A 14,710-nucleotide genomic window follows, 5' to 3' on the forward strand; every position below is an offset into this window, starting at 1 on the left:
ACAAGCACCCAATTGGTGCTCATTACATTGCAAGGTCTCTCCCCTCCCTGCGTGTGATGACAATTCTAAAAGCACCTCAGATTTAAATACAGTTTGTTAAAAATATATATATAAAAAAATTTTAATCAGGTCAAGTAGCTTGGGACCCTGATTTAGTCCCTTAGACAAGTAATTTTTTAAAAAAAAATTCCACATCCCTCGTAATGGAAGCCTCTTTATTCACTTGCATGTCTTAGTTGAAAGAAAGAATGCCAAAATCACAAGATCTCTGGAGTGGGATGAGGAAAGTGTAATTGTGTAGGATCACAAGATCTTTGGTGCAAGATGAGGCAAGTATTTATGTGCTTGATGCTCTTTTCCATGCCTCTGCTTAAGGCTGGGTCCTTGTACAGCTAACCAGTGATTGGACTATGGGGCCCAAGGAGCAAAGCAGAAGACAGGTGAGCTAGAACTACCCTACCCAATTCAGGGATCTCACAATCTTGGAGCTCTTTATTATTATCTTTGCTTCATAAACCAGAAGCGCTGTATTAATTGACACAATACCCTGCAATCAAACAATTGTAATTGCTTCTTATAAGCTCTTGTGAAGAACACATAAGAGACACAAAGTTGGATCTATACTAACACCATTTCAAACTGCTTAATAACTCACTGACAAGACCTATGTAAATATTCTTTAAAATACACGTCGATTTATTTATGTATTTTTTCTTCATACTTTTTCAGATGTTTAGTCCTTTTAAGATTGCATTCTTGAAAAAGTTCCAGAGACTGTGAAAAAGCCAGTGGCTGTACTTGGTGTCATAAGGAATATCCTCTGCCCTTGATTCTAGCAATAATATGCCGATACAGCCTCCAGACAAATTCCATCTCTTTAGGAGGACATAGGTTTCTTAGAAGCAGGAAATAGAAATGGTTTCCTACAAAGACAAAACTGGTTTCATCCATCATTTCTTCAGAACAGGTCATTGGCCCCAAGGCATGGAAGTAGGTACATTTTCCCATCCATTATAGTCTTCCTCACATATCACAATATGTACATGTAGTCAGAAAAAAATGTGTCTCTTGGATATTCACTTGATCCATGGGAGTTGTGTGATCCAACAAAATACCAATGTGGGAGGAATCAAGGGTTATTTTACAGGTGCAATTGTCCCTTGACTTCGTGCAGCAACAAAAGCCAAGAAGGCGTCTCTGTTATAAAAAAAAAAAAAAAAAAAGTCAAAAATATATAATACAAGTGCTACATGACATTTTGAAAAATGCAAATAGTTACACTTTCATATTACATTCACTATTTTTCTTCATCTTTTACTGTAAGAGTGAAAGAAAATGTAGCCCTAAGACAGAATTTTTGTACAGGCTGTACCTCTTTTTTCCATCACACAGAAGGGAATTATTCCCTTTTTGTTTTTTCCCCTACCTAAAAATGATAATCTCTTTCTTTCCCATTGAGGGATACAGGAACTACTGTTAGGTTATACTACCACCTATAGGATGATTAAACAATGGCAAAAAAAAACTGTAGGCCAGCCCAAAATGAGCACTCTTCCTAGCATTTATTTATTTCAGGTACTTATATAGCACCGCCAATTTACGCAGCGCTTTACATATATATTGTACATTCACATCAGTCCCTAAACCCTCAAGGGGCGTACAATCTAAGGTCCCTAACGCACATTCATATACAAGGGCCAATTTAGACAGGATCCAATTAACCTACCAGCATGTCTTTGGAGCGTGGGAGGAAACCGGAGTACCCGGAGGAAACCCACGCAGGCACAGGGAGAACATGCAAACTCCAAGCAGGAGGTGCAGTGGCTGGGATTCGAACCAACGACCCGAGTACTGCCAGGCAAAAGTGCAAACCACTTAGCCACTGTGCTGCCAGCATGGCTGTTTATAGTAGCAAGCAGTACCAAGAGCATGTTCTACCCTCTCCTCTTTGCTTTGGCTATGAAAACCCTAACTGCATCTACATTGGATAAAGAAAAGAATCAACCCCCCCCCCCCTTTTTTTAAATAATCATATTTTTTGTTTTATCCAGCTGTATTTACTCAGTGCAACTTATAACATCCAAGTGAAAGGTATAACACCAACATGTCATGCCTCCTAAAAAAAATTACTTGTATACTCAATCAGGAATAACCAATCACCTTCTCAATGGCATACAACTGCAATCATCTGTGTTAATTTTTATTAGGTCAGCATGAAAAAAAGCTTTCCTGGATCATTTCAGTTCCCGATAGTTGGTTGATTGATTCAGTTGCACTATGGTGGCAAAGCACTTTCAAAAGATCTCTGGGATTAAGTTGTGGATAGGCACAAGTCAGGAGGTGGATACAAAAAATTCAAAGGCTTTATCAATGCCTAGAAGTACCGTATATACTCGAGTATAAGCCGAGTTTTTCAGCCCATTTTTTGTGCTGAAAAACGGCCCCCTCGGCTTATACTCGAATCAACGTCGAGTCAACGTTGCAGATGACATGCCGTCCCTGTCATCTGGACACCCCCCCGGGATCAATCCTGTCAGTGTGGGAGGAATAGTGCCCCATCGTTGGTGTTAGTGGGGGAGGGGATTACTGCCCCATCGTTTGTGTCAGTGGGGGGAGGAATAGTGCCCCATCGTTGGTGTCAGTGGGGGGAGGAATAGTGCCCCATCGTTGGTGTCAGTGGGGGGAGGAATAGTGCCCCATCGTTGGTGTCAGTGGGGGGAGGAATAGTGCCCCATCGTTGGTGTCAGTGGGGGGAGGACGAGTGCCCCATCGTTGGTGTCAGTGGGGGGAGGACGAGTGCCCCATCGTTGGTGTCAGTGGGGGGAGGACGAGTGCCCCATCGTTGGTGTCAGTGGGGGGAGGACGAGTGCCCCATCGTTGGTGTCAGTGGGGGGAGGACGAGTGCCCCATCGTTGGTGTCAGTGGGGGGAGGACGAGTGCCCCATCGTTGGTGTCAGTGGGGGGAGGACGAGTGCCCCATCGTTGGTGTCAGTGGGGGGAGGACGAGTGCCCCATCGTTGGTGTCAGTGGGGGGAGGACGAGTGCCCCATCGTTGGTGACCCCTGCTCCAGCCTGGGCTCGTTCGCTCCCTCCCTCTCCCATGGTACACACTTACCTGTCAGATGTCTTCCTTCTCCGGCCGCTTTCCTCCTCCTCACTCGCTCAATCTGCGGTGCCGCTCGGCTCCTCCTCTCGCCGGTGATTGGGTGCCTGTGTGCCTCTCCTGAGCTACAGTTCCGGCGGCCAGTCACCGGCGAGGAGGTGGAGCTTGGAGAGGAGGAGCCGAGCGGTACCGCGCAGAACGATCGAGGACAACGGCCGGAGAAGGAAGACATCTGACCGGTAAGTGTGTACCATGGGAGAGGGAGGGAGCGAACGAGCCCAGGCTGGAGCAGGGGTCACCAACGATGGGGCACTATTCCTCCCCCCACTGACACCAACGATGGGGCACTCGTCCTCCCCCCACTGACACCAACGATGGGGCACTTGTCCTCCCCCCACTGACACCAACGATGGGGCACTATTCCTCCCCCCACTGACACCAACGATGGGGCACTATTCCTCCCCCCACTGACACAAACGATGGGGCAGTAATCCCCCCCTCACTAACACCAACGATGGGGCACTATTCCTCCCACACTGACACCAATGATGGGGCACTATTCCTCCCACACTGACACCAATGATGGGGCACTATTCCTCCCCCCACTGACACCAACGATGGGGCACTATTCCTCCCCCACTGACACCAATGAAGGGGCACTATTCCTCCCCCCACTGACACCAATGATGGGGCACTATTCCTACCCCCTCGGCTTATACTCGAGTCAATAGTTTTTCCCAGTTTTTTGAGGTAAAATTAGGTACCTCGGCTTATATTCGGGACGGCTTATACTCGAGTATATACGGTATAGTGAAGTCTATTATTAGGAAGTGGAAGGTATTTGGTGCAACATAGATCCTCCCTGGATTAGGACATCGCTCCAAACTGGATGAAAGAGCCAGGAGGAAATTGGTCAGAGGCTACCAAGAGGCCTACAGCAACTCTGAAGCAGCGTCAGGAATTTATGACAAAGTGGTCATTGTGTGCATGTGGCAACAATATCAAAAATTCTCCACAAAATGTGGCTTGTATGGGAGGGTTGCAAGAAAAAAAAAAAAGCCACTCCTCAAGGAAGGCCACATGCAGTCACAACTGAGCTTTGCCAAAAAACGCACCTTGAAGATTCTGAGGCCACATGGAAAAAGGTGTTATGGTCAGAGGAGACTAAAATTGAATTATTTGGCCTCAACACTATATTAAATGTCTGGCAAAAATCCAATACAGCTCACCTTTCAAATAACACCATTCCTACAATCAAGCATGGAGGTGGTAATATCCTGTTATGGGTGGGGGGGGTGTTCTGTGCAGCAGGGAATGGAGCACTTGAAAAGGTAGGAGGACAAAATACCATCACATTTTTTAGGAAAATCTGCTGCCCTCTGCCAGAAAGTTGTCAATGAGAAGAAGGTTTAACCAAACGAGATATGAGGTTTTTGGCACACTCAGTGGAGGCTAATGACCATGGAGGTGCCAAAACAACACAAAACGAAAGGCTGTATGCAGACTTTTTTTTTTTTAGGGGATATGGATCACTCTTTAGAATCGCTTATGGCAGTGATAGGGATGCATGGTTCCCAATATGGTTTAGGGGACACATATACACACACCCCCCTATAAAAAGTTGCAGTACTTCGTTGTTCACTCACAGAGCCAGGTACTGCACTCTAGGGGGAGGCAGAGAGCACAGCACACACTCCTTCCTTTGCTTTCACTGCGCTCAACTATTTAGCAGTCTGACAGCTCCCAGTGACAATGACAGATTCGGCCTGAGCTCCGAGCCTGCTCAGCAAGACGGACCTGGGGGACACACTCGCCCCCACCATAATTTCCACTCGCCATTGGCGCGCAGGCGAGTGGAAATTTAAAGGTCTGGTTTAGGTATTAATTGGGATAAGCCGGTCTTGCTCCAATTAGATAATGTAACTATTCCACTGCTAATGGGTACCCAGCAGATTAAAGATAGTAACATCTTAAATATCTGGGGATTATTAAACATTCAAAAAAAGGGAGCACTAATTAGAGTATAATTTGGCTCCAATGTTAGCCAGATTTGACTGGTTAGAAAACTGCAATGAACTGACACTTTCACATAAACTTACACAAAATGATTTCGGTACCACAATTACTATAACCTCTAAAAAAAATTCATGCTATTTGGATTACTTGAACATAGTTCAAAAAGATACGCTTTTCAGACCTTGGTTTGGAAAGAAAAAAAAAAAAAAAACACAGCTAGAATTAATCAGCCTTACATCTGACAAAAAATAGACGCGGTCTGGCACTGCTACATACCAAATTTGCATTTTATAGTGGACCAGCTACAGCATTTTGTAGGAGGGGGTATTCTTAACAAAAGGATTCTATTCAAGCCATTGTCCTAAGCTGACCATACATTATACAAATTTTCTTTAGATTTACCTTTAACTATGTAGTTGCCTGATTGGATACAAATTGAAAGTGCCTGCCTGATTGGATAGAAATTGAAAGTGCTTAGGTTTGACCTCATAGGGTTTTTGGTAAAAGGAAATCTGCACAGTATGTATAAATGTATGATCAGCTTATAGTTCCAGGTACCATTTGATAGCACAATTGGAAGCAGGAAACATTTAAAATACCTACCCAACCATTAAAAGTATATGCATAAAAAAATGAATACAACTTATGAAATCTGGAAGCTATTACAATTTATACCCAGTTATGGAAGAATTTTTTTTTGTGTGAAACTGGGTAAGCGGAAAGGATTTGGTTTTGGCACCGTATAGGGCTTTAGTTTGTTCACCAAGTATACTTTGAAAACACTCTGAAGGCATTTTGTGATTTACAGGATGTGCATAATATACCTAATCAAAGATTATTTCAATATCTTCAGCTTCACCATGCACATATCACAAGCCAAACATTAGTGAAACGTATCCATAAGAGAAATCTTATGCAGGCTATAGACGGGTCGTTTATCGGCCGAATTTTCGTCCGCACGAAAAATCGGGCCGATAATCACGCCGTTAGTGGGGCCAGCCCATTGGCCGTTTTTCGCGGATCTCATTTATTTTTATCGGTCAAGCTGGAATATCCGCGAAAAACGGCCGTTTTTTGCTGACATGGGTAGCAGCATCGGCAACGAGGCTGACCGATTTTTCGTTTATTGGCCGAAAATTCGAAAATGGGAAGTTTTACACGGAGGCATATAAACATTCGGACCTCTAGTGATGTACTTAATCTCATCAAAAGGTTGTTCTGAAGATATGGTGGTCCTTGAAGATCAAGTCAGTCAGGAGCTCTTTGGATAAGGCACCTGCCACCCCACACCAGTATTGGGACGCCTGTCTGTCTTTACACACACATGAACTCAATAGCATCCCAGTCTCAGTCCACAGGGTTCAATATTAAGTTGGCCCAACCTTTGAAGCTAGCACAGCTTCTAATCTTCTGAAAAGGCTGTCCACAAGGTTTAGAAGTGTGTCTATGGGAATGCCTGACCATTCTTCCAAAAGTGCATTTGTGAGGTATGGCACTGATGTTGGACAAGAAGGCCTGGCTTGCAGTCTCCGCTCTATTTCATCCCAAAGGTGTTCTATCTGGTTGAGGTCAGAACTCTGTCTTTATGTCCATGTCTTTATAACCCTTGCTTTGTGCACTGGTGTGCAGTCATGTTGGAACAGGAAGGGGCCATCCCTAAACTGTTCCCACATTATTGGCAGCATGAAATTGTCCAAAATGTCTTGGTATGCTGACACCTTAAGAGTTCTCTTCACTGGAACTAATTGCCAAGCCCAACGCCTGAAAAACAACCCTACACCATAATCCCCCTCCACAAAACTTTACACTTGGCACAATGCAGTCAGGCAAGTACCTGGTTCCTGGTAACCTCCAAACCCAGACACGACCATCGGATTGCCAGACAGATGCGCAATTCGTTATTCCAGAGAACACGTCTCCACTGCTCTAGAGTCCAGTGGTGGTATGCTTTACACCACTGCCTCCGACGCTTTGCATTGAACTTGGTGATGTAAGACTTGGATGCAACAGCTCAACCATGGAAACCCATTCCATGAAGCTTTCTACGCATTGTTGTGCTAATCTGAACACAATCTGTTTGTAGAAGTAGTCTGCATACCTAGGTGCTTGATTTTATACACCTGTGGCCATGGAGGTGTTTGGAGCAGATGAATCCAATGATTTGGAGGGGTGTCCCAATACTTTTGGCAATATACAGTGAAGGAAATAAGTATTTGATCCCCTGCTGATTTTGAATGTTTGCCCACTCACAAAGAAATGATCACTCTAAAAATCGAATGGGAGGTTTATTGTAACACAGACATGCATTTCTTTTGAATTTTTTGTTGCTATTCTGTCTAACAAATTATGCACTGATTTGCATGTTCATGAGGGAAATAAGTATTTGATCCCCTATCATTTAGCAGGATTTCTGGCTACCAGGTGTCTTTCATACAGGTAACAATCTGAGATTAGAAGTTTTAAAGGGAGTGCGGCTAATCTCATTTTGTTACCTGTATAAAAAACACCTGTCCACAGAAGCAATCAAACAATCAGATTCCAAACTCTCCACCCTGGCAAAGACCAAAGAGCTGTCCAAGGATGTCAGGGACAAGATTGTAGACCTACACAAGGCTGCACTGGGCTACCAAACTATCGCCAAGCAGCTTGGTGAGAAGGTGACAACAGTTGGTGCAATCATGCGCAAATAGAAGAAACACAAAAAACGGTCAGTCTCCCTAGGTCGGGTGCACAATGCAAGATCTCACCTCGTGGAGTGTCAATGATCATGAGAACAGTGAGGAATCATTCCAGAACTACATGTGAGGATCTTTTCAATGATCTCCAGGCAGCTGGGACCGCAGTCACCAAGAAAACAATTGGGAACACACTACGTCGACAAGGATTGAAATACTGCAGTGCCCGCAAGGTTCTTCTGCTCAAGAAAACACATGTCCAGGCCCGTCTGAAGTTTGTCACTGAACATCTGAATGATGCAGAGGACGACTGGTTGAAAGTGTTGTGGAAAGATGAGACCAAAATCAAGCTCTTTGGCATCAACTCAACTCGCCTTGTTTGGGAGAGGAAGAATGCTGCCTATGACCCCAAGAACACCATCCCAACTGTCAAACACGGTGGTGGAAATATTCTGCTTTGGGGGTGTTTTTCTGGGGACAGAACAACTGCACCGTATCAAAAGGACGATGGACGGGGCAATGTATCATCAAATCTTGGGTGAAAACCTTCTTCCCTCAGCCAGGGCATTGATAATGGGTCGTGGATGGGTGTTCCAGCATGACAATGACCCAAAACACACGGCCAAGTCAACAAAAGAGTGTTTCCAGAAGAAGCATATTAAGGTCCTGGAGTGGCCTAGCCAGTCTCCAGACCATAATCTGATTGAAAATCTGTGGAGGGAGCTGAAAGTTCGAGTTGCCAAACATTAGCCACAAAACCTTAATGACTTGGAGAGGATCTGCCAAGAGGAGTGGCCAAAATCCCTCCTGAGATGTGTGTAAACCTGGTGGCCAACTACAGGAAACGTCTGACCTCTGTGACTGCCAACAAGTGCTATGCCACCAAGTACTAAGTCATGTTTTGTGAAGGGGATCAAATACTTATTTTCCTCATGAACGTGCAAATCAGTGCATAATTTGTTAGACAAACATTTCTTTTGAATTTTGTGTTGCTATTCTGTCTCTCAGTGCTACAATACACCTACCATTTGATTTTTAGAGTGATCATTTCTTTGTGAGTGGGCAAACATTCAAAATCAGCAGGGGATCAAATGCTTATTTCCTTCACTGTAGTCTCTATATCTATCCATCCAGAGATTTACAACCACTTTAGCCCCTTTCATGGTAAAATTGGCAAAAGCAAGGTGTTTGCGGGGTAGCTAGTAAGTGTGAGAGATTTTTTTTGTTTTGTTTGTAATGAGCTCCCAGTACTCAGCCTGATTGGCCTACTCACAGACCAAGTCTACAGAGACAGGGCAAGTACAAAAATAATTCCAGTGGTTCTGAACCTGTAAAGCTTTCTGAGTCTAACTTGCTACCAGAACAACATGTGGAAAGTGTCTGAATGTGAAACCCAGCACCTGAACATAACTTCCAGGCTAGCCGCACAACGTCAAGTTCAGCATTGTGCTGGTACAACACTCCAGAGGCTAGGCAGAGGAATGGCTCATCCAGATAGCTGCTATATGGAGAACAGCTCAAGCAGTGATGTAGCAAAGAATCTGGATTAACATAAAAATGAAGAAAAATACTGGGAAAAGTTTACACTGTTTTTTTTGCCAACTAGAATATGTCCTCCTAGGACACTAGCAAAGAACCGAGGCATGTTAGGAAGAGAGATTACCCTGGGCTGTCCTACAGATTTATCTTCCAGTGTCCAATAAACCTGTAAGTGTCACTTTGTCCTTGGTCATTGACTCCACAGAAAGTCATTGATTTTAGGTTAAGCATGCGGATCAGTAGTTGATTGTACTTTAATAGCTTTTCAGGGTCAAAGACATTAGAAACTAGGGTCAGTAAAGGCAGTTAGAAATTAATAGGTTGCCATTGCCTAAGCTCCTTTAAGCACTTGCCTACTGGCCACTTTTACCCCTTCCTGCCCTGGCCAATTGTCAGCTTTCAGCGCTGTCACACCTTGAATGACAATTGCATGGTCATGCAACACTGAACCCATATGAAATTTTTAACACACACAAAAAAAAATCAACCTCTTTTGGTGGTATTTAATCACCACTGGGAATTTTTTTTTTTCCCAGCAAAAAATTACACAACCCACACATTTTTCTTAGTTTCTATTATTATACAGGATTTATATAGCACCAAGAGTTTGCACAGTGATTTACAATATAAAATTTCAGTACAGAAGGAATAGGAGGGCCCTGCTCGTGGAGCTGCTTATAAAATTTTTCAAACAGGAAATTTATCTCCCTCACTGATGTGTTCATGAGGCTGCACGGATAGGTGGCACTGGTGGGCAGATTGGCAGCACTGATGGACCCCGATTGTCTTTATTAAGCAGAACTGATGAGCACTGTTGGGGCTGAACTAATAATCAGTGCCCCCTTCCACACTTGCCGGTTACTGGCAGTACCTTCCTCACGCTGTGACAGTGTCAGGAAAGTACTGCCGATAATGGCAAGTGTGTTTACATTGTGATCAGCGGTTGTTGGACACAGTTGATCACAGGAGTGCCAGGTGTGCGCCACAGGGCGCAGTTCTAGGAAGACGTCGTATGATGCCCTCCCAGAACTGGATGGCCAGCCATCATTCGGCTATAGCGGGGTCAGCCAGTGGTTAAAATGCTATGCATCAGTTTTCTTTAATCTAACGTCAAAGAACATCAAAGCAATGTTACTTACCTGCAGTGCTTGGCCACACATTCATTACTACAGTACTCATTGTCCCAATCTTTGCTTTCCACAGGGGGATTCTCACATCCTGAGCGTACACACCGAAGCTGGGGAGATGGACTGTGAGGTGGAGAACCACTTACTAGCTGCACATCCATTTGTGGCGGGGAAGACTCCTGCAAAGTGAAGCGATTGCTTTAGATGAAACAAAGTAACGTACAACATACAAAGCTCTCCGTATTAGTCTCACAGCAATATTAAACTTGAATACAGTAATACCTCGGTTTACAAATTTAATTAGTTCTGCTGGACTTTTCGTATAGCGACAGCTAAAAAAAGAATTGCCGGCAATTAAAAAAAAAAATAAAAAACGGCATGGCTGATCCCCCCTGCCCATCTATAACAAGCCCTTCAGGTCTGGTATGGATTTTGAGGGGCACTCCCCACGCCAAAATTAAAAACACCACACCACCATACCAGACCCTTATCTGAGCATGAAGCCTGGCAGGTCAAGAAAGGGGGGGGGGGGGAGGGCACATTTTACAAGCAAGCGCCCCCTCCTGAACCATACCAGGCCACGTACGCCCTCAACATGGGGGGGGGGGGGGGGGGACGGGGGGGGGACGACAAGGGTCTCTTCCCCACAACCCTGGCCGGTGGTTGTGGGGGCCTGCGGGCAGGGGGATTATTGGAATCTGCAAGCCCCCTTTTACAAGGGGCCTCCAGATCCAAGCCCCCTCCCTATATAAATGAGTATGGGGTACTACTCATTCACAAAAAACAAAAATGTAGTGTGAAAAAAGACAGGACACGGAAAAAAGAAGAAAAAAAAAAAAAAACACTAAAAGAGAATGTCCCTCGCAGTAGATCCAACAACAATCACGATGCCCGCCGTCACCACCTGAGACCCCTTACCCCATGGATTTTTTTTTTTTTTTTTTTAATTTTGGCGTGGGAGTTCCCCTTAAAATCCATACCAGACCCGAAGGGAATGGTTTGGTATGGATGGGAGGGGGAACCCCACACCATTTTTTAATTTATTATGGTGCCAGTTTTTAAATGTAATTACCGCTTTTTTTTCTTCACTATAGCTCAGAAATTCAGCTGTCACTTTCCCCCCCAGCTAAAAAAAAAAAAGTTTTTTTTAGTTTATTTCCCGAGTTAAGAGAAACAAATGTTTCCTTTTAGTTTCTTAAAAGAAACAAAGTTTCCCTTAACTCCGGGGAAAGTGACAGCTAATTTTGTAAGCTATAGTGAAGAAAAAAAAAACAAAAAACCGGCAATTGCATTTAAAAATCGGCACAAACACTTCATATTGCGAAACAAAATCGTAAAAAATTCGGAAACCAGAGGCATTATTTTCATTCGTAAACCGAGGCGTTCGTAAACCGAGTTATTACTGTACAGTCCCTTAAAATTTTTTTACATATTTTAGTACCTATGCAACCATGTATTACTAAAAAGTGTTTACCAAAAAAAAAAAAAATGTACTTCGCATACAAACTTGAAGTCCATTGAGGGCCACAGGAATTCAAAGACAATTGGGTTATACTGCCACATACAGGAAGGCTGTGATATTGCCAAAACAGAAAAAAGCCAGCCAGCCCCTGTAGAGCCCATCTTCTACTTAGCAGGCCTCAGTTTTGTGACAAAGTGGTTCAAAGTACTAGAATGAAAACCAACAATGATGGAGCTGGACCCAGGTCTCTCAGTGGAAAAAGATTTTATGGCAAGTGCAAAATTCTTATTTTCTTTACTGTCCATTGAGAGACACAGTATTTCAAAAATGGTCATCAAAAAGTCCAAAACTAATACAACTGTCCAGCAGTCACCGACAGACCTATAAATTTAGGAACCATCAAGTCCGCCTTGCATTTTTATAAATTTTTGCAAAACACTAATTGGACAAATGTAGAGATTGTGACTGTTGACCACCCAGTACAATTAGAGAATGCTTTGCATTCTTTGAGAAAAACCACAAGGTGTTCTCTGAATGGAGGCTGCACAGAGAGATTGACCTCCTATGGATACTATGCAGAAGGGCAGCCACTCGACAACACCCAGAAGATCACGGTCATCACCGTAATAACTCAGGCTACTACAGTGATTTCCTTTCCACAGAGGCCAATCAGGCATCACATATGCATACTTACCTTGGGCCTAAACATGTCCAAAGTATGTATAAAAAAAAAAAAAACTTCAGTATCCATGAGTCCACGCTCTCTGACTCAGGAGGGAAGGCTGAGAAGGAATGAGACAACAGATAAAAAAAAAGGAGACTGCGATTGTGAGTATTCACAATGCACCTTACAAGCTCCAAAAAAAGAGGAAGGAGGGAGAATATTCCTGACAGATAAGAATGGAATTAATGCCCCACAGGAAGTGGACTTCCTAAAGCCAGCCTTACAAGGACTGAAATTCAGCTGGTTCAGGAGGGACCAATTAACCAAATCGACTTTTGTACAACTTCCCTGTTAGAATACACTGATCAGCACTGCAGTTATATTCAGCGACACAGATCATGTGGCAAAAATCTAACAGTGGGGAATTCTGCTTGAAGTCAGAATGCAGTAGCACATCAGGGAGAGTTCCCCATCCACACTGAATGCATGGATGTGGGGAACAGACTTCTTCCCCCCCCCCCCCCACTTGCTCAACCCACTGGTTGTGTCCAAAAAAACGGAAAAAAGGAATCATCTATGGGCTGCTTTAGGGAGGATTTGAGAGAAGCAACCCTGCCCGACGGTGACCCCTTGAGGAGCCAATCCAAGAACTAGGTCCCTCCAAAAAGCAGCCTCTCTCAACCTTTTTAACACAGAGGAACCCTTGAAATAATTTTCTGGTCTCAGGGAACCCCTGCTACAAATTACTACATCTACAGCTAATGATACATTAGTGTGATGGCCTGTGGAAAGAATGCTCCTTACACTCGTGGTCATTGGGAAGAATTACCCCCTTACAGATAGCTAAAAAGATCATTGGTGTCAGTGGGAACTTATCTGAGAGGCAGAAACTGTTCATGCTCAAGGAACCACTAGCAACCTTTGGAGGGACCCTAGGGTTCCACGGAACCCTGGTTGAGAAACCCTGTTCTAAATGGTTCAGACTGGAAGAGACAGTGGGGATACCAGAAAAATAGTAGGAAAGACACAAGGACCAAAGTGTAAAGAAGCAAAAAGGAGATTCTGGTGGACCCTGCATGGTCAGGTCCTTATTAGAGAAGATCCCCAACAACCTCTAGCAGGTCAGGAGGTCACCCGGGGTCAAAGCTGAGGGGTAACCAAATACAAAACAAGGAGGGAACACTCATGAAGTAGTGTAAACCCATGGCGGGCATTGCTCCTAAAGACTAGCATTCCCGAGTGGGAAACAGGGTCCCAGGGTGTGGAGGCCCCAGATAGACATGGATAGAGAAACACTGCTGAGTGCAGTAACACCAGGAAAAGAAAAAAAAAAAAAAAAAAAAAAGGGGGGGGGGGGAGGCCAGCTGATGAAGATGCCATGCCCAAGGGCTACATGGGGTGACTAAAGCCCCTTAATGATAAGAAGGCACACTACCTAGGAACCCATCTGTATGTGAAAACAGCCATTATGTGGGGGCGCACACCCCTTGGATATTTGCAAAATCCAAAGCACGCTGGAGAGAAGAAGGATTATGTGGGGGCTTGCAGCAGTATAAAAACCATTTCTCAATTTCTGTGTCTCTTGATGGACAATAAAGAAAAAAGCAACAAACACACACACACACACACACGATTTTTTCATTGTTTGTAAAATCCTTTTCTGTGTGTCTATTGAGGGACACATTCCGATACCATCAGGTTATATTGTCACCAACAAGAGGACTGCACACTGGCAAACAAAAATAAATTGTGAGCTAGTCCCAGGAGAACCCCCTCCTCTACCCAAGCATGCCTCAGTTTGTAGAAAGTAGTAACAAAAAAAAAGGAAAAAGGCATGAACAGAAAAGCAGCGAGGGGGTGGAACTTGTCCCTTAGTAGACTCTAAAAGAAAGGACTCAACTATGGGACAAAAGGAAGTTACATACTGTCTAGCCGTTCAAAAGCAGTCCTACTGAGAGGTGGGCAGCAAAGCACCAGCTGCTAACAGGCACAGTGTGAGAACTGGAGACTGCCTGCAGAACCAAGGCCCCAACCTGAAACTGGATGACAGGAGAATCTGCCAAAATGGTGAATTGACCCAATGCTCAATACCTAGATAGAGAAGGTTACCACTAGGGTAAAATA

General features: G+C 44.1%; 1 protein-coding gene across 2 annotated transcripts in view; it reads right to left on the reverse strand.

Annotated features, from left to right (window-relative positions):
• Positions 1-200: 200 nt before the first annotated feature.
• TOX4 (TOX high mobility group box family member 4) overlaps positions 201-14,710 on the reverse strand; it is a 56,998-nt gene continuing 42,488 nt past the window's right edge. For both annotated transcript variants that reach the window (XM_089687040.1, XM_089687039.1), the window contains 2 exons: positions 10,473-10,639; positions 201-1,197 (listed from right to left, as the gene is read on the reverse strand). In XM_089687040.1, the coding sequence (XP_089543166.1) occupies positions 1,137-1,197; positions 10,473-10,639 (228 nt within the window). In that variant the 3' untranslated portion in view covers positions 201-1,136. The remainder of the gene's footprint in view (positions 1,198-10,472; positions 10,640-14,710) is intronic.

This window comes from Staurois parvus, unplaced genomic scaffold, assembly GCF_062004578.1.
Source record: "Staurois parvus isolate SC_StPar_1 unplaced genomic scaffold, SC_StPar_1.0 ptg000415l, whole genome shotgun sequence".
In the NCBI taxonomy this organism is placed as follows: domain Eukaryota; kingdom Metazoa; phylum Chordata; class Amphibia; order Anura; family Ranidae; genus Staurois; species Staurois parvus.